The sequence below is a fragment of the Vigna unguiculata genome, chromosome 5 (assembly GCF_037176805.1).
Source record: "Vigna unguiculata cultivar grain cowpea cultivar isolate G323 ecotype 2 chromosome 5, ASM3717680v1, whole genome shotgun sequence".
In the NCBI taxonomy this organism is placed as follows: domain Eukaryota; kingdom Viridiplantae; phylum Streptophyta; class Magnoliopsida; order Fabales; family Fabaceae; genus Vigna; species Vigna unguiculata.
The window spans coordinates 55,398,748-55,421,849 of record NC_140796.1 but is presented as its reverse complement, the minus strand read 5'-3'; the positions used below and the strand labels follow the sequence as shown (position 1 = coordinate 55,421,849).

Genomic DNA, 23,102 nt, shown 5'->3' with positions numbered 1-23,102 from the left:
AGGGACACAACATATTTGGAGTTTTTTTTATCATCGTAGGTTAGCTAAATTCATCCCCTTTTATGACTCATCCAGGAATCGAAAGTCATTTCAACCTACCCTTAATTTGATTTTAGCTGCGTACTTTGATTTTTATTTTTTATAGGTTAAAAATCTTGATTCATAATGAACTTCCTATTCTACGGATGATGTGAAAATAATAAGTCCTAAACACATTAGTTTTTAACACACCATTTACTATTTATTGAATTTTATTAAAATTTTTTGTTTTTATCAAATTTATAATTTTATTCAATTTTATGACAGTAAAAAGTTTAGTAATACTATACTGTTCTTTATAATGTATATTTCATTGTTAAATATGATAATAAGATATATATATATATATAATGATTGATTAAAAAATTGTTAATTTTTTAAAGACTCTTTGAAATGGGATTTTTATTTTATTAAAACTTAGTTTTTAAAAATAAAATAAACATTGGATAAAATTTGAAACTTTTTTTGTGTTTTAAAATGAGAAAGGAAATTACAAACAGAACCTAGGTTCTAAACTATTATCTAGTATACAATAAATAAAGTCCTGGAAAATATAAACTCTATTTGATTATAATTAAAAATATAAAATTAACTCTTCATATAATAATTAGAGTTAAGTGGTAGGTCTAAAATGTTTATGATATGTTTTTCAAATTTTTTTAAAGTGGATTGAATAAGTTAGTTTTCTAGATTAGCAGCAAACTTACGACATTAGCATGTATTTATATTTTTCTTTTATTTCTTAAACATAATCTATTAAATTAAGTAAAAATTTTCTTGAAGTAGATTATTTCTATAATTTTTTTTTTCTAAAAAAAGGATGTCCACGAGTTCGCGGATTCATGGATTAAGCCCGCATATCGTTAAACCTAAAATTATTTTTATTTATAAAAGAAAAATTAAAAGTGTCTGCTCAGTGTGATATATTCAAATACCTACCCTAATCATAACTTATTTCACGATATAAAACTTATTTATATTTATGGTCAATTTAAACTAATTTATTCACCTTAAATGGTGGGATTCTATTAGCTCAATAAAATTGTTTGAAAAATTAAAATTTAATTTAACCATATCTTTAAAAACATTAAAGTATTATTTTATCCAAAAATCTATTCTCATAACCATTACAATTTTATTTTAATCATTTTCAATTATGTTAGGAAATTAAAACTATAACTAAAGTTAAAGCTTTTATTTAACAACAAAAAATAAAACAAGAGGGAATTAGATTAAAAATAAAAAATTATAATCTAATTAATTTCCCGAATGAATTAAACCAATTCATATAAAACTGATTTCAAAATTCTAAATAGAAATAAAATTACATTGATTGAACAACAAATTTACATAATTCATCTCTTCCGTCCGTTAGGTTTATGGTTTCACATATAAATTTCTCATTCTTTTCTTATTATTTCCTCATCAGAATCACAGACAGTTAGGGATTGATTTCTACAGCTAACTCCTCACCAAGGTCTTACCGTTTCTCTCGTTTTCTCTACTCTCACTCATATTTTCCGAGAGAATACATCGTAATTTTTTTTTTTTTTTTGCAGGAAGTAGAGTGTCTCTTGAACTCAACAAGCAAAGATGTCTGGGTATGCTCAATTTTTCCTTAGCCATCTTAGTTGGTTTATGAATGCAACCTTCTGCCTCTAGATTTTTGTAATTCAATATTTATTTGAAATATCATGTTATTGTTGCCTGAGACGGTTTCAAAATTATACGGCTGAATTTTTTATATTTGTGGATATACTTTGGTACCCGTCTGCGAACTCAACGGTAATGATTTATGGGATTAATGTATTTATCTATTACCCAAACGGATTTTACCGCGGATACGTATGGATATTTTTGCTATTCTTGGATTTGGTAGTTTCACTTTCGATTTTAACACATTGATGACTAAAACTAAACTGATTTTATCACTTCATGTTGTTTAATTTAATTAATTGGAGTTGGGTTTTGATTCCTTGTGCTGGGAATGAATGAAGTGAAGTATCTACAATGGTCTATCATAGTTCCAGGTAGTGTTGGATTTTTGTTGCGGCATTTATCATAAGGAAATTATTTTTTAAAAATTAAAATGGGTTTGACCAAATTGCCAAGAATGCTTGTTTAAGCACTGCTAATCAATATAACTTTGATTTGTGGAGAATTGAATGATAGCGCTGCCTCTTAGTCTTGATTAGAATTTATAGGGTGAGGAAAACTAAATGTACTATGTATTATATATCAGTATGAAAATAATTCTTGTTCAACATGCTCCTAATATTATGTGCATTGCTCTACTTTTTTCGAGTAGCTTTTCCTCTTATGAGTTTAAGATTCTTGTGTGGGTTTCTCCTAACTGTTTAGAATACTTTTACTATGCAGTGAAGAGGTAGCTGTTGCAGCAGAGGCACCTGCTTCCATTCCCGGGGAGCCCATGGACATCATGACTGCTTTACAGCTTGTGCTGAGAAAATCTCTGGCTTACGGTGGTCTTGCAAGAGGTCTTCATGAAAGTGCCAAGATCATTGAGAAGCATGCTGCACAGCTCTGCGTTTTAGCAGAAGATTGTGACCAACCTGATTATGTGAAACTGGTGAAGGCCCTTTGCGCCGAGCACAATGTTAGCCTTTTGACAGTTCCAAGTGCTAAGACCCTTGGGGAATGGGCTGGTGTAAGTGCCTTAGAGACTCCAAACCATTTTACTTAAATTTGTTGTAACATTTCTTTACTCCCAACCAATTCCCAAATTCAGCTGGTGATGTTCACAAGGATTTTATTGTTTTTAAACATCAAACCACAAATGGGGTCTTGTTGCATGGTATTCTTGTAACATTTTTTGTTGAATATTTTTGTTGCAGTTGTGTAAGATTGATTCAGAGGGAAAGGTAACTGGTTGCTCATGTGTGGTTGTTAAGGTATGGCTTCAAGGCTTGTATTTGAACTGATGTTTTGGAGTGCCTTTCATGTATGTGGATGTTTATGTATTTGCATTTTGCAGGATTTTGGGGAGGAACATGAAGCCTATAATGTTGTTCTGCAGCACGTGAAAGCTAACTAAGTTAAATGCCTAGATTTGTGGGTCTCAGTCAGGTTTTATTTTATTAGTCTTTAAGGAATATTTTTGCCTCTGTAGTATCTGCATAGGTATTTTGATGATTAACAATCGTACCCATTGTCACTGAGTGAATGATTTTTTATTACTATTGATTTTCAGTTTTTTTTAGATTGACATGTTCAGCCAATTGCTTTAATGTTAAAGAATCAAATCATGGTAGTAGGATTTGGATCTCGATAAAGAGACTACAAATTTCTTAGGACCATTATTGAGTTCGTATCAACAGTCCTCTGAAATCCACGAGCATTTTCCTATTACCAGCCAAGTTCCGTAGTGAAAGGAACACCACATATTTGGAGTTTTCTTCGAATTATGCCTATCCAAGGTAACTTAGGATCCAACCAAATTCTTCACCGTACTTTACCATTTTTAGCAGAAAGTTTACGCTGTTATGACTTGGCAGAACAGTTCGCTTCATCTAAGTTCACTTTAACCTGCCCTTAATTACATTTCTTTTGAACTAATGTACATATAGCTAGGCGTGTAGCTCGGTTGGTATCGACGTTAGGTTTTAAAATCTAGAGTATGACGTTAACAATGCTTTTACAGGTTCAAGTTTTTGACATAATAACAGAACGAAAACGGTAGAAAGATTAAATACCCAATTAGGTTCATAGTCCCTCGTCACCCATCCCAAATCCACCAAAAGGCTCTTGAAAACTAAAGTTCATTTTATATAAAATTTTGTTAGAGTAAATAATTGTGTACAAGAGTCAAAATGGATTGGAACCCGCAAGTCAACTTGGCCAATCACGGGTTTGAGCTGGGTTTGATTAAATTTTTTTTTACAAATTTCTATATTGATTAATTTTTTACCAGATCCACCCAGAACCTGACTCATCTAGGTTGGTGAGATAAAGAGTCACACATGTGTTTTTAATTATGTTGGACTTTGAAGTTGGATTGTATTTTTGTGATTTTGGTTTGTATTTGGAGTTTAATATTTTTTTGGATTGCATTGAAGTTTATTTGGATTTTAATTAAATTTTTTTTAATTAAGTGAGCTAGTGAGCTAACCCATTTAACCTACCAATTTGTGGTGGGTTGGATCGGATTTGAATTTTTTGGCTTGTTAATAAGTAAACGGGTTGAATTGACTCACTAAATAACCAATCTATGATGGACTGGGTCAGATTACTCGTTTTAACAACTAAATGAGATTATAGGATGTTAATATAAACTAAATGAGATTATAAACTCATTCTTACATCGGATAATAAGGATGAATGTGTTGTAATGACTTTTTACAGTTATGGTTATATATGATATTTGCTTCACTCAATACGACAAACCATGAACAATGATATCATCAATTTTTAGTGACATCTCATATTTATTTGTGACAAAAATATTTGTATTATTTATATTTAAAATACGAAAATCTATTTTTTACTTTAAAAATGTTTGTTAAGTGTAAATGTATATACTTAAGAAAATAAATTCATTACCGAACAAAAGTAGGTGATGAACACATATTATGAAATAGAAAAAGGGGTGCGCTTTTGCTTATGTTATTTCGACCACAATGTTTGGTACACATTATTCATATAAAATCAACACAAATAAAAAAGTTGTTTGCACGAAGTTAAAACTTGATTATTTTTAAAACGACACTGAAAGAATAATAATCCATTTTTAAATTATTATACTTGTGCAAATTTTTTAACATGTTTTAATATTTTAGTAAAATTATTTTTTGTTATTTAAACCGTGTGAAGATTAGAAGGTGAGTGAAGACAGCAGTTATGTAAGACCGGCACTCTGCGATGGTTGGTCATCACTTGAGAGAGTCAAAACTCCAATGGCCTAAGAAAGAGGGAAAGTAAGAAATAAATGATTCACCAACTTTCCTGTGATCAAAAATCAAACACAAGTGTACAAATAACTCTAAATTATTCAGAAACTTGTAATTCAATCTCTTCCCTCACCAACCAAACTCATGAACACCAAAACAAAACAAATTGCTATTACCATCTCATATTTAAAAAAAACAACGAAGTTTGGCAAAAGATAATTTGGCAGGCCTCGATTCTTTACCATAAGTGGAGTATGCAAATGTGAAATATAAAAATCGGCATTCAAAACCTTAAGGCATCACTCTCTTCATAATGTTTGAGCATCATTAATATATGCAATATGAAGCTTTAAAGGATGTTTTTTTCAAACAAAAAAATAATTTCATTGATGTAAAATATTATCATTATTAAGAGTATCATGGATTAATTACTAAAGAATCGATTTAATTTAACCAAATTAAAAGTTGATCGGTTAACTAGAATATTCAGTGTGTATGAAAAGGAATAAAAATATTTGAACTCAAATAAAAGAAAAAGAAAGTGAAATTGTAAAAGAAATAATTATGTGTATGAATGAAAAATGAGAAATAGTATAGTTGAAGGGTTAGGTTAGGTGAGTGGGGTTGGCATCCATTTTCCCTATATAAAACCACTTTCCACGTATCTTTTGTCACCATACTTCTCATCAATTTTCCCTTCGTTTTCTTCTACTTTCCCTTCCATTCCCTACCGACAACGTCGTCATCATCATCACCACCATGCCTTCTGCAGAATCATTGCCACCTTCCTCCCAAACCATCTGTGTCACCGGCGCCGGTGGCTTCATCGCGTCTTGGATGGTAAAACTTCTCTTGGAGAAAGGCTACACTGTGAGAGGAACACTCAGAAACCCAGGCATGTGTTTTCACAACATTACACAAACACATAACACAGTTAGTTTTTAGCCCAAGTTAAAGTTATGTGATTTGTGACGTGGAGAGAGGCATGCATGAATTTTGAATTTCTCTTTTCAGATGATCCCAAGAACGGACACTTGAAAGAGTTCGAAGGAGCCTCCGAGAGACTAACTCTGCATAAGGTTGACCTCCTTGACGTTGACTCCGTTAGATCAGTAATCCACGGCTGCCATGGCGTCTTCCACACAGCTTCTCCCGTCACCGATAACCCCGTCAGTTTCTCTTTCTTCTTTGCTTTACGTATTTCTTTATTCACGTCTTAACTTTACCCAAACCGCTGCAAAAGCAAAGTACCCAACTACTTCATGATCTTTCTATGATATATGTATTAAGTGAAACATAAGTATACTTAATTTATCTATGTAATTAGTTTTTTTGCTTAATATGGCTATTGATTGTACTGTTTTTGTGGTTGAAAATCATCATTGCTGGTTCTGTTTGTTGATCAATTTGTCGTAAATGGTTTCTTTGCAAATTTGGTTTGGTGGCAAAAGGAAATTAGTTAAACGGAGGCATGAATGATGCAGGAAGAAATGGTGGAGCCAGCGGTGAATGGAGCGAAGAATGTAATCATAGCAGCTGCAGAGGCAAAAGTGCGACGTGTGGTGTTCACCTCATCGATTGGTGCGGTATACATGGACCCTAAAAGGAGCATCGATTTGGTGGTTGACGAGTCTTGTTGGAGTGATTTAGAGTATTGCAAGAACACCAAGGTTCAATTTTACCTACCCAATGATGATTTCTTATAGACAAAGTAACCTGAAGGGGAAGAAAATAAGTGTTTAGTTTGAAATGATATTGCAGAATTGGTACTGCTATGGAAAGGCTGTGGCTGAAAAAGCAGCATGGGACACTGCGAAAGAGAAAGGAGTGGACTTGGTTGTGGTGAACCCAGTATTGGTTCTTGGACCACTGCTACAACCAACCATCAATGCCAGCACCATTCACATACTCAAGTACCTCACTGGCTCTGCTAAGACCTATGCAAATGCCACACAGGCTTATGTGCATGTGAGGGATGTGGCATTGGCCCACATACTTGTTTATGAGAAATCTTCTGCTTCTGGTCGATACTTGTGTGCTGAAAGCTCCCTCCACCGTGGAGAACTAGTTGAAATTCTCGCTAAGTATTTCCCTGAGTACCCAGTTCCCACCAAGTAAGACACTCTGCCATCATATTTACCATTATGATTTTGATTTCTTCTGTTAGTACATTGAATTTGTCGGTTCTTATGTTTTTCAGCTCACCATATCCACATGTAAGGAATTTTTCTTTAACTTATCTTTAAATGAGTTGAGGTTGTTATGTATGACCTACAACATTCACATCTTGCATTTTCGTGTCCCGCACGGGTGTTGGAAAACGACATCTAAATTTATTCGTTTACCCCTAAAACTGAGTTTTTGTGTGTCTGCATGACCTCAGGCTCTCGTATGGACAGTTAGGTAAAAATTAACATCCCATTGCAATGCCATACTTTTCTTCTTCCAAACATTGGAAAACCTGTATCCTCATATTTCACTGAAGAGTAGAGTGATGAGAGTTTTGGTTATTGAAAAGTGTCCAATTCTGATATGATTTTTAATGAACTTCATAATGCAATGATTTGTGTACATCTGGTGGTAACCCCATTTGAGGTTATTTTCTTGGGATGAGTGGCTGTGAATGAAAAGGTGTTTGTGTTTGGAGTAGGTATACCAACCTTGACTTATGTAATCGTCCACTCACGCATGCCTGAAAAAATTTCAATTATTTTGTTTGTAAAAGAAACAAGTGGAGCGTACGAGTCCTTACCAAACTCAATGTCCTTGTCACTTGTTAGAGTGTAACCCCTTATCACTCTCTGACCCACATCTTCCACTATCACACTCACCTGTTAAATATTTTTATTAACATTGTAATTTTTTTTATGGCCAACATAAACTGTTTTGGTGATTTGTATGGTGATGTAAAAATTTGAACTTGTGCAGGTGTTCCGATGAAAAGAATCCCAGGGCAAAACCCTACACATTTTCAAACCAGAAGCTGAAGGATTTGGGTTTGGAATTCACTCCAGTGAGTCAGTGTCTGTATGAAACAGTTAAGAGTCTGCAGGAGAAAGGGCACCTTCCTGTTCCTTCAAAGCAGGAAGATTTAACGACAGTGAAGTCATCATGAACAAGTTTAATTCAGGACAAGAAGCTGCAGCTTTAGCTCATGTTATGCTGTTATAAGGGAATCCTACAACAGAAAACTGTATTTGGGTTTTTGTAAAATAGACATCAACCATATTGTTGCCATTCATGGACTTAATGATATTAATGATACTTTTAAATAACATTGTCCCAGCAAAAATCTCTTACTTCCTTGATTAGCATTTAGCTAAACTCTGAATTCAAAAGAAAGAGATTCCTTCTTTTTTACAAGGAAATAGACTGAAAATGAAAGAATTCAGAAGTATATATATATATATATATATATATATATATATATTTGTTTTCCTTTTTTTTTTTTTACCTAACATAGCTTGGACGAAAGCGGGGAATTTAGGTTCATAATTAATGAAAGAATACGATAATCAACATGAGTGGGCCTTGCCAATATTTATAGACCAATACAGAAGAGAAATAGAGATGATTAAGTTTGACATTGAGGGTGATGGTGACACTGAGAGAATTGTAGTTTTCAACTTTGAAATTTGCAAATTCATGCATCAGTAAATGTAAGAACTTTGTATCTGTAGGTAAGAAAACAGAGTTGAAAAATGAGACTTTTATGACCTCTTCGTATGTTGGGAGCATCCAAATCCAATTTAAGATTGAAGTGAGTTTCTCGCTATTCTTTATTTAGAGTCTGTGGAATTCATCAAAATATGTTGAACTTTAATATTTGAAGTGCAGAATTTCTTTATGTTTGTGTATGAAGAGTCTTAATTTAAATTCTCAGTTGGATTTTTCTGTCTTATTTTTAATGGACACTGATTTTAATGTCTTAAAATATGTTAAAAATAATTTTAATATATTAATATTAATGTATTTTTAATGTTTAAAATACTAGAAAAATTCAAAAAGAATCTGAACTTGTTGATGAAAGATAGGTTGTGCATTGAATCTTAGAAGAAGAAAAATGTTGAATGATGATGATGAGTTATTATGCATGTGTTGTAGTGAGATTAATGAAATCAGTAGATCATGTTATTGCTTACGTGTGATTTATTACACAAAAAGGTTTGTAAGAAGAAAGCATGAACTATACTTTGTTATTGGGCCTGGTGTAAAAGGATTAAATCGATGATTTTTCTTCCTACACCACCATAACTTCAACCTGAACCCTAATAATTATAAAATGACCACATTAACCTTCGTGAAAGTTTATCGGATATCTTTGTAACAGGCACGGAAGAATAGTTTAATTATAATTATATTACATGTTAGACATCGAAGTGAATACACAAACATGAACAGAATAAAGTAGACAACAATGAAGGATTTCTAACTAATAAGAGCATTTGGTAATAATTCAAAATTATAAAAAAATCATCATCCAAAAAAGAAGTAGAACAGATTGATATAAAGAGACAATGAAATTCAAGTGAAAACACATGAATATCAACTACTATTATGTGGGAGAGGATTAAAACTAAAAACAGCAAATAATCAACCTTCCTAGTTGAACTCTATAATTAGTAGGAATTTGAAATATTAATTCATTATTACTAATTATTTAAGACGCATACGAAATAAGAGTTTTTTTGTTCTAGTTCAAATTTACATCTACCGTTAAAGGAGATAAGATATCCTCATGTTATGATTACCATAATTGATGAAGTAGTAGGAAGTAAAAAATCATCGACATTGTAGTTACTACAATCACAGAGCCCATCACTGACATACTAACATTTGTTAGGAATTCAAGGTGGATGATCCGTGTCGAGACAACGGATGATCCGTGTCGAGACAACGGATGATCCGTGAGGCGAAGGGGCTAGGGCTAGGTCCTCTTGTCCTCCTCTACGCTTGTGTGTGTATTGGAGGTAAAAGCCCATGTTTTGCCTTTGCGTGTGCGTGGAGATAAAAGATGATGGTGAGAGGAAGGAAGAAGCGGTTTCCCTTCGGCAAGCGAGCAAAAGTGGAAGTGAAACATAGTTTTCACTGCTTGTCGCCACACGCGCCTCATGACTCCTCGACTCCACCACTAATTCCAATTGCCACATCACAAACGTTAAAAAAATTGAAAACAAAAAATCATAATGCCAGATCACATTGACACATACATTACTAGAAATTTTCATATTACATGGGATTTTCCTTGCAAATTTGTTAAAAATTTGCAAGAGAAAACTGTTTTCTGCCATTTTTTCTAAGAATTTTAATTGGTAGGTAATTTCTTCGTGGGTAATCATTTCTTACAAAATTATAAAATTTGCAAGTATTTCATACAAAATTTGTTGCAGAAAGTGTTTTATACAAAATATTTTGCAAGAAAATTGGTAGCAATTTCTTGCAAATTTTTTTTCACAACAAAAATTTGTAGGTATTTCCTACGAAAAAAAATTTGAAACAAAATTGGTAGGAAATATGAGTTTTTTTAGTAGTGATAGGTGAGTAAGAAAAGGATCACTTTTTGAAGGTCATTGTATCATTATCCTTGTGGAAGGCTATGGATATGATATTTTCAGTTTCAGATTTTCAGAATCTCTAAGTCTCATTGAGTATAATTGAGAAAGTTGAGCACCATATAAGGATGAAGACTCATAAACCCATTGTCAAGGTTTTGGGTTAAGAGTGGTGTCAATCTCTTATGTGTAAATTGGACTCATGTCTCATTGGTGTTGTATCTTTGAATCTTCCATGTGTCAAGACCTTTGAATCTTAAGTCTCACATTGAGTACAATTGAGAAAGTTCAGCACCATATAAGGATAAAGACCCATAAACTCATTGTCGAGGTAAGAGTGGTGTCAATCCATTATGTGTAAGTTGAGCTAATATATCTCATTGGTGTTGTACCTCACCGATTTATCCTTTGTCCTGAGTAAATGAGACCGATTTGTCCTTTATCCTAAGTAAATGAGAAACTAGATGAATTGCTTAGCAATAAACAAAAAAGGAAGAAAAAATTAAGAGAAAGAGTTCAAGGACTTCAAAGAAAAAACAAAATTTAAAAAAATGCATCACAACATTTAATAATTTCTACGATGATATTTCACTTTACATGATATTATGTAACAATTTAACAATTTAATCATACATTTTATGAACAAAATATCTAGATACAAATATTCATTCAGCTTGTAAAAAAAGGTGAAAGTTAAAAGATCAAATATTTTCAAAAATAAAATAAAAGTTCAAAACAGAAAATAAAGTCCAAGAATAGTAAATGTGTGGTGCAATGAGCAACATGTGAGAGGTGTGTAGTGAATATTAACCTACAGCAAATAAACACAGCAAACAGGTTCAAAAACAATAAACAAAGAGTTTAGGAGGTGCGGGGTTATCACATATGAGGTACATGATGTAAAATTAAAACAAGCCCCAAACAACCGACCAAACAAACAAGGTGTGTGGGGTTTAACAGAATATGGGGTGCATAAAGAAAATAAAATAGCAAAGCTCATCAAAAATAAGTAGAGGAGTGAGCGGGAAAACTAGGGGTGCCAACGAGATTTTCCTGCTTCAGGTTCCTTTTTTCTTTATTCTTACCGGAGATCACCCGGAGCAAGGGTTTCATCATTCCAACTACTTCTTTTTGCACGAAGCATCTTGGACCAGCCTCCACGCTGCCGCTGCACGACCCCCGCAGTCACCGGCGACGACGCCGGCCTACACTGGAGGCCTTGTTGGCGTCACCACAACACCCCCTCGTCGACCCTTCTCTCATTCCGGCAAGAACCAAACGCACACATGTGCCCATCGCCGCTGCACATCACCATGGCTGCCAAAGGAGCCGCCGGCGACGCTGGTCGCCATTTGACGCATCGCCGGCGAGGACCAAACAGCACGAACCAACCATCTTCTCCTCTGATACGCGACCGAATCGCCTTCGTTGAATCTCCGACTCGCCTCCGGCCCCTTCCTTCTCCTGTTTCTTTTTTTTTGTGTTAGATAGTTACTGCGAATGAATGTGATTGCCGAAAATTTGAGATGGAGGAATCGACGGTGTTGTAACAATGCACAAGCAATTGTTACAACATCAAATTGATGATCCTATAATTGCAGTAGAAAAACAAACACTTAAGGAGTTAACTATGATTAAACAAGTTTAAACAATCACTTAATTAAGCTTCATCTAGATTAGTCAATTTGGCCCAGCCCACAGGGTTTGGCCCTGGCCCATGTGGGCTAGGGCCAAAAAAGTCCACACTGAAAAAAGGCCCCCAACAAAGAAGCCCACAGGGCCAAAAGCCCTACAAAAGCCCTGTGGGCCAGGGCCAACCCATGGGCTTTCATCTTCCACATGAAAAATATATTATTTTTTAAAATATATTACTATCTGTGAGACAGACCCAACGAACCGGACAAGCACGACAACCCGAATAGGTCTAACGACTCGGACCTGCCCGACGACCTCGACAAGAACGACGACTCGAACGGGTCCGATGATCCAAACAGGCCCAACAACCCGAATGGGCCCGACGACCCAAACGGGCCCGAATACAGGACAAACCCGACAACACGAACGGGCCCAACGACATGGAAGGGCCCGACGACCCGAACAGGCTCGATGACCTGGACGGGCCCAATGACCCGGACAGGCCCGACGAACTTGACAGGCCCTATGACCCAAACAAGCCCGACGACCCGTATGGATGCGACGACCCGAACAGGTCCTACAACCCAGACGAGCCTGAAAACGCAGATGGGACCGACGACACAAACGGGCCCGACGACCCAAACGGGCCCAACAAGTCAGATGGGCCTAATGACCAAGACGGGCCATACGTATAGGCCTGAAGACACGGATGGGCCCACCGATCCGAACGAGTCCAATGATCCAGACAGGCCCAACGACCCCAACGGGCCCGACAACCTGTATGGACCCGACGACCCGAACGGGCCCGAAGACAACCCGATCGGGTCGTCAGGCCCGTTTGGGTCATCGGGCCCGTTCGGGTTGTCGGGCCCATTCGGGTCATCTAGCACGTCTGGGTCATCCGGCCCGTCTGGTTCGTCGGGTCATCGGGCTCATTCGGGTCCTCGGGCCCGTTCGGGTCGTTTGGCACGTCTAGGTCGTCTGGCACGTCTAGGTCGTCGGGCCTGTTCGGCTCGTTGGCCCCGTTCGGGTCGTTGGGCACGTACATGTCATCGGACCCGTTCGGGTCGTCAGGTCCATACGAGTCGTCGGGCCCATTCGGGTCGTTGGGCATGTCTGGATCATTGGGAATGTTTGAGTTGTTGGGCCCGTTCGGGTATTCGGTCCGTTCAGATCGTTGGGCTCGTCTTGGTCGTAGGACCCATCTGCCTCCTCTGGCCCGTCCGGGTTTCGGGCCCGTTTGGGTCGTCGGGCCCATCTCAGTCATCTGGTCCGTCCGGGTTTTCGGGCCCGTCCTGGTCATTGGGCTCGTTCGGGTCGTCGAACTCGTCCGGATCATCGAACCCGTTCGGGTCACTCAACTTGATCTTTGACTCTGACTTAATGTAGTATTATTTGGGGGGCTAACCCACATTAGCCCTAGCCCTAACCCACTAGAGAGGGGCCTTTGGGGGCTGGGGCTTTTTTTTAGCCCCATCATTTGGGGGCCCCCTAAAAGGGGGCTTTATGAAGAGTGGGCCAGGACTGGCCCATGGGCTAGGGGCCAAATTGACACCTCTAACTTCATCCACAAGTCCAAATAAGCTTATGTGATTGTTAATACGTAAAGCTAATTTTCTTTTTCTTTATTATAGACAGACACACAAATTGACAATAAAGAATTGCAGCATGATCATTAGTCACACACAAAGAAACTCATATTTGTGGTTTGGACAGAAAATCAGTTTACATTATCTGGACATGCGAACAAAAGTATGGTACTATATTTTGTTGTTGGGCCTGGTGTAAAAGGATAAAACTAAGTGTAAACCTTTCTTCTAATAATTTTTCTTCCTACACCACCATAACTTCTATCTGAACCCTAATATTTTTTAAAATGACCACATTAGCTTTCGTGAAAATTTAATGGATATTCTTTGTAACAGGACACTGAAGAATAATTTAATTATAATTATATACCTAACTTAAAAAAAAAAAACATTTGTGATGCACAAACCATGCTCCCTTTTCCATGGATTTGGTTTGTTTGATTATAAAAGAAGACAAACAAGCTGACCACAGTGTTTGCAATTAATTTGAAAGAACTTCGGAAGTGAAGCTCAAACAAAAATTATTTGGAGAGAATGAGAAAGAAAAAACTCCGTCACAATATTTTTTTTTTCAAATTTAATGCTTTTATTTCTTTCTTTAAAAAAAAAATAGATGCATTTGTTTCAATAAACAATCAGGCTAACTCTTGAAAAGAAATGAAAATGAAGTTTATATTTGACGTATAAAATTTTATAAAATACTTATGAATATTAAACCATCAACCTATAACAGAAAAGTAATAAATAATTAAATTTTTGCCGTCCCTTAATTTACCAATCTCGTTCTATTCTGAAAAAATATTCTCCAAATCACAACCAAAATTCACCAACACGATTGCTTCAAACAAAGACAACTTTCACAATTGGATTTGCAGTCCTTTATTATGGGCCATTAACAAATCATAGTAAAAAAAATTCATAATAAATCTGAAGAACAAAAACAAATAGAAAATGCAAGAGAAAAGAGTGTACAAAAGCACTATCATTGCTTCAAATCACTCCTTCACGTCAAACAAAAGGACATTATCTGCATTACTGTTACTATCTCTCATCACACCATCATTCAAATGCTAATTATCTAAAAATTTAACCAAAATGAATTATCAATAAATTCGACATATATCTATTCAAGAAAAATCTGAGATGAGACTTGTTTGGTTGTGCATCGTGTCAATATAATTAATTGTTCTTTCCCTCTGAATTGGCAACAGTCATTGTACGATTAATGCATGCGTGCATGGTGGCATATTCCTGTTACTAAAAATCTTCAACAGAACATATAAACACAAAACATTCAAAACAAAACTTATACACTCATCTTTTTCTTTCATTATTATCTTCTACTCAATATTTTATTTTGAGTCCTGAAAAAATCAACACACCTTTTTCTTCACTTTTTTGTGTCATGTTCTTTTAACTCATATGTAACTATCTTACATCACTGGTTAATAATTTAAATTATCATACACATAAAAGTCATTTACATTAGTTTTTTTTTTGTTCTGGTCAATAAAAATTAACTAAATATTTATTTAGTGAGGAGAGGAATATACTAATATTTATGCAACAATATAAAAAAATTAATCATGATTGTTGGAGTACTTGGTGAATCAATGAAGCAAACAAAAAAAATAATTGATAATTTGAAAAAAATTTTGTTGTTGTTGAAAGTACATCCTCAACTAGAGGCCAAGTTGGTGATGGATAGAACCAAAATATCTTCTTCTTTTTCTCTCACTCCATTGTTTTCGTCTTCTTCCAAGTTTTATTTTAAACATTGTTTATGCATTATTAATCTAGTTTTATTAAGTACTTTTACATAAAAAAAATCAACATTTTCCTAAATACAATGAAAATTAAATTATGTTGGTCTATAAGCAGACCTTAAGATATGTTGGTATAGAATAACGTTTTAAGTATACTTTTAGTCATTTTATTTATAAGTTTTGGTTTCTACTCTTTATATTTTAAAAGAACATTATAACTAATTATTCAGAATAATAAATTTATTGCTTTGAATTTATCTATACAAAAACTATTCTTCTTCAAACAAAAAAATAGTCATAAATATAATGAAATTCAATTAAGAAAATAAAAAAATTCACAAAACTTAATTGTTCCGATTTTTTTTTCTTGCTTATAATAACTTTTCGTTCGGAGGAAGTCATTAAGATCTGAGGTTTGGATTTTAAAGGGGAAAAATGAAAATATTTTTTAAAAATAAAATATATAATATGTATAAAAGAAATAAATCATTCATATTATTCTATAGTTTCATTTTGTATTTTGAAAAATAAAATTAAAATAATTATTTTTCTAAAACACAAAGTCTAAAATATATCTGACCTCTACGGAATATGATATCCAACAATTTTATTTAAATATCTTTAAAAAAATAAGTGACTAAAATAAAATTATTGGGAAAAACATTAAGGATTGAAGAATTATTTAAAATTTAATCTTATATATATTTTTATTTTTATTTAGATATATGAAAATGATTTTTTTTAAAATAATATATATATATATATATATATATATATATATATTTCTTAAACTTATTTAAATTTATTTTTCTGAAAAGAATAAATTTATTGTAATATATACTTTTATTTGAATTGTATATTAAAATGAATTTAATTTTTTATTTCATTTTATATTTTAAAGACTTACTTTAAATAATTTTACTTAAAATAAAGAAGAAAAGTATTCAAATATATTTATGGATACCAAAAATATCTACAAGTACATTTTTTTTACATAGTCATCAAATGTATTAGATGGATATTTTTTTAAAGGGATAGCAGATCTGCATAGTCCAACTTGTTAAAAGAGACTGTTTTAGCAGACTCACAGGTTTTCCTTATTTTGACTGGAGGATACACATGAAAATTATTTTTTATTATTCAATTTATAAAAAGATATCAAAATGGAAAATAAGCATAAAGTGAATCATTTTTATAATTTTATCATATGTAAGTAGGTTTTTTTTAAGTACTTATAAATAAAATAAAAAAACAGTTTTAGAATAATAAAATAATAAAATAATTCATATTAACAAAAATAAAATTGAAGTAAAATATATATATATATTGTGAAAGAAAATGTTTTAATTTTCATTATTATTTTAGTCTTTTTTATGTTATTATGAAGTGATTCCAAACTATTTATGTTGATTTTATCTACCAATTTTGATATTTGAAGCTAATTGTGCATAGCAAAAACAGTTATAATGTGTGTAAATTAGTGGGAATTATGAAGAAAAAGTAATTAATATTTATTTTTATGTTGGAGAATTATCCATCTTGAATTGCTTAAGAGCTTTCATGAAGAATAGACTAATCCAAGTGGGAAGCAACAATGATGACAAATAATTTGTAATAGTTTGCCAAACCCACAGACATATCTAACCCAAGGAATTGCCTCCTCACTCACCACTTTCTCCTTTTATTTATATATTTTTTTATTTAGTTTTCGAACAACCTAAATTTTTTGTGGACAAAGCAACATCAGGATACCTCCTGCATTAAAGTGTGTTTAGCTTTGATAGAAACACCAGAATATGACACTTGTTTTTTGTCCTCATTTAGAGATGAAATGTAAACATTTATTTAGGTTGTTACTTTATAAAGTGTGTTTAGCTGAGACAGAAACAATAACACACTTGTTTTATCCTCTGTTCGACGTAAGACATTTAATGTTAGAATAGGAATAAAATAAATTTAGAAACTTTATTAGTGAATTAAATTAGTTAGTTAATTAGTGAATTGGTGAGAGCAAAGTATGCGTATGATCCTAGTCAGCTTCTGTTGCTACTTTCCAACCAACCTCTCACTATACCCCACATCATTGTTTTCTTGCTTCCTCCTCGTCAATTCCCACCCTTCAATTTCAATACCATCCACTACAACCACTTTCACGAGAATTATACCACTCAGATTATATATTTCATTCCCAGGGTAGTCGAAAACAACATAGAAACAGTACGTTTAATGGTGTGGTATCTCAGAAAAGTTAAAAAAAGACGCCAAGGTTTGCATGGAGAAATGTTGCGGAAAGAGTTGTTATAACAGGGTGGTGATAAACAAGGAGACTTATGTTCTGCAGTATGTGCATATAAATCTAAACCCAAAGGGACTCGTAACGAAAACAACTAAGATAATTCACTACCTAGCTATTTCGGTTCTCATCTTTCGCAAACATAATCATAAATAATATTGGGAAAGTAATTCCGTTGGGAGTCACTGCCGGGAATCGCAGTCCCCTTGCCAACTCCACACAATGTCTTTCAGCGAAGGCCTCACTTCTTCCTCACACAGCTTTATGTACTCAAGCGTGTCTCCGGCAGACTTCGAAAACTCCACCACCGCCACCTCCGGCGCCACCTCGAACACCTCCACTGTCATCCCCAGCTTCCCCTTTCTCCCCTCCGTCGCCCCCTGCATTCTCACCGTGAACTGCTTCTTCCCGGTCACCCTAAAGTTCAGCTTTTTCGCCAAGGCCTCCAGTTTCGCCATCACCGTCGACGCCGAGTGCTTCGATATGAACATCGACGGCGACCGCTTCCTTGTCTCGAACAGATTACTCAGATCAAACCCGTTCGACAACGACGATATTATCTCGAAGGCATTGTAAGACGGACGAGCCGGCTTCGCCCCGACCAGTTCCCCGTTGCTGTTACCGTCTTCGCTGCCACTGACGTTTCCGCTGCCACCGCTGCCACCGGCATCGTCCCCGTTGAAGTCGATGTTATCCTCCAGAGCCGTCTCCTTCATGGAAAACGCAATGGGGCGCATGAACCCAACTTGGAACCAAGGATCCTTCATGATGTCAGGAATGGAATACCTCTTCTCCGGGTCCACAACCAGCAAACTAGAGATCATGCGTCTGGCCCCAGGCGAAATCCACTCCGGGAATGCATAATCAGCTTTGAAAGACTTGCTATAAATCCTCATAACATTCTCACCCTGAAAGGGTAAATACCCAGAAAGAAGCGCGAAGAGGATCACCCCGCACGACCATATATCAGCCTTCGACCCATCGTAGCCCTTCTTTTTCAGAACCTCCGGCGCCACGTAGGCCGGCGTGCCGCACGGCGTCACGAGCATCCCGTCAGATCTGCGCTGGTCAGGCAGCGCGGACAGGCCGAAGTCCGAGACTTTCAGGTCTTCGTTCTCGTCGAGGAGCAGATTCTCCGGCTTCAAATCACGGTGGGTGACGCCACGACTGTGGCAGAAGTCGACGGCGCTGATGAGCTGTTGAAAGTACTTTCGGGCGATTTCTTCCTTCATCTTTCCCTTGGCCACCTTGGCGAAGAGTTCTCCTCCCTTGACGTATTCGACGACCAAGAAGATCTTGGCTTTGTTGGCCATGACCTCTTTGAGCTCCACGATGTGGGGGTGACGCACCAATCGCATGACGGAGACCTCGCGCTTTATCTGTTTCACCAGCTTATCCTTCTGAAGCCTCTCCTTTTTTATGACCTTGATGGCCACGCTGTCGTTTGTGTTCAGGTTTCTCCCGTGGTACACCTTGGCGAAGTTCCCCTGCCCCAGCAGCTTCCCTATCTCGTACTTGTTGAACAGGATGTTCCTGCTGCTGCTACTACCCGTGCCCGTGCCGTTGGATCCGCGATCCATCTCGGCGGCGGGGATTTTTGACCGAACCAGTTTTTTTTCCCTAACCCTGTTGGTGGTTTTGGTTTCTACCTTCTCTAGGGGGTTTTCAATTGTAGGCTTTGAATTGGGATTGGTGGAGGTGGGAGAGACCCAGATCGAAGGGCTTCATCCTTATAATGAAGAGGGTGTCGAATGGACACACCACGTTCTGGAGAAAAGATTTGGATGGGTTGAAAATCTTCATGGTTGCATGCGGGTGAGGGAGGGAGAGGAAAAAGGGTGCGCTTGGATTCGTGTTTGAGTTCGACAACCCGATTAGGGGAACAAGCCCGAAATGAAAAAGGGTTGCAAAAACAGAATAAATAAAGTACTGTAAATGGTGGAGGAAGATGAAGAACGCGGGTATGACGCAGAAGCAGAGAGAAAAGGTTTGTGTGGTGTTGGGAGAGAAGAGGAGAATGCGGTTTTATGAGGAGCGGTTGGAAGAGATGGTTTCGAAACACAACATAACGCCACAAAATATCTGGAAAAAACCTAAATTAAGATAAATGGGAACAACAACTGGACCTATGTGGGCCACTTTTTTACTTGCTTTCTTCTAAATTAAATTCTTTTTTTTTTTCCTTTCAACCGATTGAACTTTTCCTCCTAATATATTTATAGATAAATCTATTTTTAATACCCATGTGGTAAATAATTGCTTTGGAATTCTGAAAATGTTATAAACAACATATTACCATAGATGCGAAAGACAAGAAAAGGATGGGAATAATGTGTTTAAATTAGTATTAATTAATATAATAAATGCAAGAATAAATAAAAACTAGAAAAAAGGAAAAATGGAGAGAGATAAGATTGATGATTGGAGGTGAATGATGAGTGGTGACGTGGATGTGAGTCGAATACAGCTAGCTAGGTACTGTTGGTGGTGTGTGTAAAGTTTTGACCAAATAACCAAACCCAAACCTAACAAATTGCAACCTTTTTTTTATTGGATACGCGTGTTTTGAACGGCCGTCGAACATGAAGCCATCACTACCACGCAATAAACGAGATCCCGTTTCGCGAATCCACAGGATTTCAGAAAACGGATTTCTCCTTTCACACCCCGTTTCTATTATTATTTATTATATTTTTCAAACTAATTTCTTATTTAATGCTGAATAATAATATATTCACAACTGATATATAATTACTTCACGTACTTCTATTTCTTACTAAATAGTTTTATATAGAAAAAAGATCATGACATCTGATTTAATGTTATGATAAGAACCGAAAAAATGGAACACCAATGTTTAACTCTGTTGACTCAAATCTTGATCTCGGCTGTTGAAGATTTTTTGCGAAATTCATTATTTTGGCCCATTACTTTTAAAAGTACTTTTCTCTATAAACAAATTTTTATTTGAACGATACATCGTGGTTTAGGAATTGTTACGTCTATATTAACCATAATTTTATTTTTATATATGATATAATATACGATACATGTATCGAATACGACACGTATGAAAATAATAAGATATGATACGTGATAATGATAGATACGTGATATATGAATATTGAAAAGTATACAATAATTCTTACAAACATAATAAATACATGATTGTTAATGTGTGAATCTAAATTACTTAATTAGAGACCAATTATTTTGGTAGCCAAAACCTGGTAGCTAATATTATTAATCAATTTAAAAACTAATTCATCATTGAAATTATTTTAATTATTAATTTAGAGACCAATTATAATTTTTTAAAACTATTTTAATGTCAATTTAGTAATTGTCTTTTGTTACTAAAATTTGTTATTATTTAAAGATTTTATTATAGGATACTACAATTTTATAAATTAAATATAGTAAATATCGTTAAAGTATCCTGAAATATCAAATACAATACATATTAGATACAGATACGTGATCCAAGTTGAAGAAGTATGAGTGATAATAGATACCACCAAATTGATGATTTTTTTTTTTTTGAGAGAACTGAACTGTGTTAATAATTTCGGAAGATAAAAAATTTTAATGCCGCCGAAGACGTCGTATAACGCACGCAAATATACAATTTTCTGATACTTACAAAATAAATTATGTAGATATTTTGTGAAAACGTGACGAACTTGTTAGTGATTGATCACCTATTTCAAGTTTCTATTCAATCGTAAAGATTATTTGGCCAGAATATTTTACTAAAAGAATTATTTATATGGGCAAAAACTATGTGATATCTTTACAATCGTAAAGATTACTTTTTTAATTTTAATTTAATTTTGGCAAGTGCTTATTAAAATCACATTAAGTCTTTAAAGTTTGTCATTAATATTCAATTTAATCCTTCTAAAACTCTACTTACTTCTCTCACCTAATCAGTTCAACTTTCAAGCCCACTGATTTAATCAATTAATATTTCTATGACGCAAACTTGTTACGTGTTGTAATTATGATATATTTTTGTCTCTTTTCATTATCATTCATAAATGCAAACACAATCGGTTCGTTTAGTCATTGTCGAACTTTTTCTTTCTGATAATACATTTTATATAATCATGTATGAAGAACAAAAACAATTGAAAAGGATACAAGAAAAGATAAATACACTAAAAAGGAAAAAAAATTGTTTGATATTATTTACATTACCCTAATAAATAAAAATATATATTCTTAAAATCTTTAGATCAGAGACTAAACCAAAATGTTAAACAGTCTTAAGTACAAAGTTTAAACATGATTTTAAGATTTTGAAGTAGAAGTGTTTTGTGGCTTTCCTTCAAAGGTCTTTCATTGCTAAGCGAAATCTAATGTGCACTTAAAGGAAAATCAAAATACCTCTTGTATGGACCAAAACCTCATAATTGCGTAAATTTTTCTTTTCAATATCAAATGCTCTTTAGTATTGACTTTAAATTACAGAAAATAATCTATAAGTTGAATGAGTCAAGCATAAACAATTATATATCAATGAGTCAACGTGCACTTTTTTAGCCCAACGCAATCACAATCCAAAGTGTGAACAAAGACCTAAGTTAGGGACATAATTTTATCACTCAAGATTTTAATGTTTACGTTACATTTATAGTCCAAGCAAATTAATTGCAGAATGCTTCAATAAATATATTTTTTATGTTAATTTGTATTTTTCTTGAGGTCAAATTTTTGTCTTTGTCAAGTAAAAGCAATTGTTGTTGATTTTCTTGTTATCATTTCGGAACACGCTTACCTAGAACCCTTGCGAGAAAGATTTTCAATACAAAGATCATACTATACTCGTCTGAGCTGGTTTTAACTATCAGTTCTCATACCACTGTTGGGTCTTTCAAGAGAAGATCATCAGAGAAATATAACACTAATGAGCATGAGTCCAATACACACATAAAAAATTGACATCTTTTCTAACCCAAAACTTTAAGAAAATTATGGAACAATATCATTGCAATTTATACGCAATTACCTTTTGCACGTTTAAGAGATATTTCAGATTATATAATCTGTAAAAAATTGAATTGTATATAATATATATATATATATATATATTATTGAATTGTATAGTATAATATATATTATTGAATTATGCATTTTACAATCCAACATAGATGTATGAATTATAGAATTCAAAAGATTTTCAATCCATGAATACTTCTGACTTTTTACACACCTCTGAATATAAAAGGAAGAAGATTCAGTGGTGCTAAGAGAAATAACCCTGGACGTAAAAGGATCGTTAGCTGTGTCCATAATAATTATCCAATAAAAGTATTCTG

The 23,102-nt window shown here is 34.6% G+C and overlaps 2 protein-coding genes and 1 pseudogene across 2 annotated transcripts; 2 read left to right on the top strand and 1 right to left on the bottom strand.

Annotated features, from left to right (window-relative positions):
* The first annotated feature begins 1,377 nt into the window (after window positions 1-1,377).
* Window positions 1,378-3,259, top strand: LOC114185711 (small ribosomal subunit protein eS12-like). Its single transcript, XM_028073587.2, has 5 exons — window positions 1,378-1,516; window positions 1,599-1,640; window positions 2,419-2,707; window positions 2,895-2,951; window positions 3,035-3,259. The coding sequence occupies exons 2-5, from the start codon at window positions 1,633-1,635 to the stop codon at window positions 3,092-3,094; spliced, it is 414 nt and encodes a 137-aa protein (XP_027929388.1). The 5' UTR covers window positions 1,378-1,516; window positions 1,599-1,632; the 3' UTR covers window positions 3,095-3,259.
* A 2,337-nt stretch (window positions 3,260-5,596) lies between these two features.
* Window positions 5,597-8,221, top strand: LOC114185415 (cinnamoyl-CoA reductase 1). Its single transcript, XM_028073128.2, has 5 exons — window positions 5,597-5,841; window positions 5,961-6,115; window positions 6,431-6,616; window positions 6,708-7,060; window positions 7,875-8,221. The coding sequence occupies exons 1-5, from the start codon at window positions 5,706-5,708 to the stop codon at window positions 8,059-8,061; spliced, it is 1,017 nt and encodes a 338-aa protein (XP_027928929.1). The 5' UTR covers window positions 5,597-5,705; the 3' UTR covers window positions 8,062-8,221.
* Window positions 8,222-17,755: 9,534 nt separating this feature from the next.
* Window positions 17,756-19,825, bottom strand: LOC114184189 (CBL-interacting serine/threonine-protein kinase 5 pseudogene; annotated as a pseudogene).
* Between the last annotated feature and the right edge of the window lie 3,277 nt (window positions 19,826-23,102).

Coding starts and splice junctions, on each gene's coding strand:
- LOC114185711 (XM_028073587.2), top strand. Junction 2,708..2,894: donor CCCTTGGGGAATGGGCTGGT/GTAAGTGCCTTA, acceptor TTTTTGTTGCAG/TTGTGTAAGATTGATTCAGA. Junction 2,952..3,034: donor GCTCATGTGTGGTTGTTAAG/GTATGGCTTCAA, acceptor TGCATTTTGCAG/GATTTTGGGGAGGAACATGA.
- LOC114185415 (XM_028073128.2), top strand. CDS start 5,706: ATGCCTTCTGCAGAATCATTGCCACCTTCCTCCCAAACCATCTGTGTC. Junction 5,842..5,960: donor AGGAACACTCAGAAACCCAG/GCATGTGTTTTC, acceptor TTCTCTTTTCAG/ATGATCCCAAGAACGGACAC. Junction 6,116..6,430: donor CTCCCGTCACCGATAACCCC/GTCAGTTTCTCT, acceptor TGAATGATGCAG/GAAGAAATGGTGGAGCCAGC.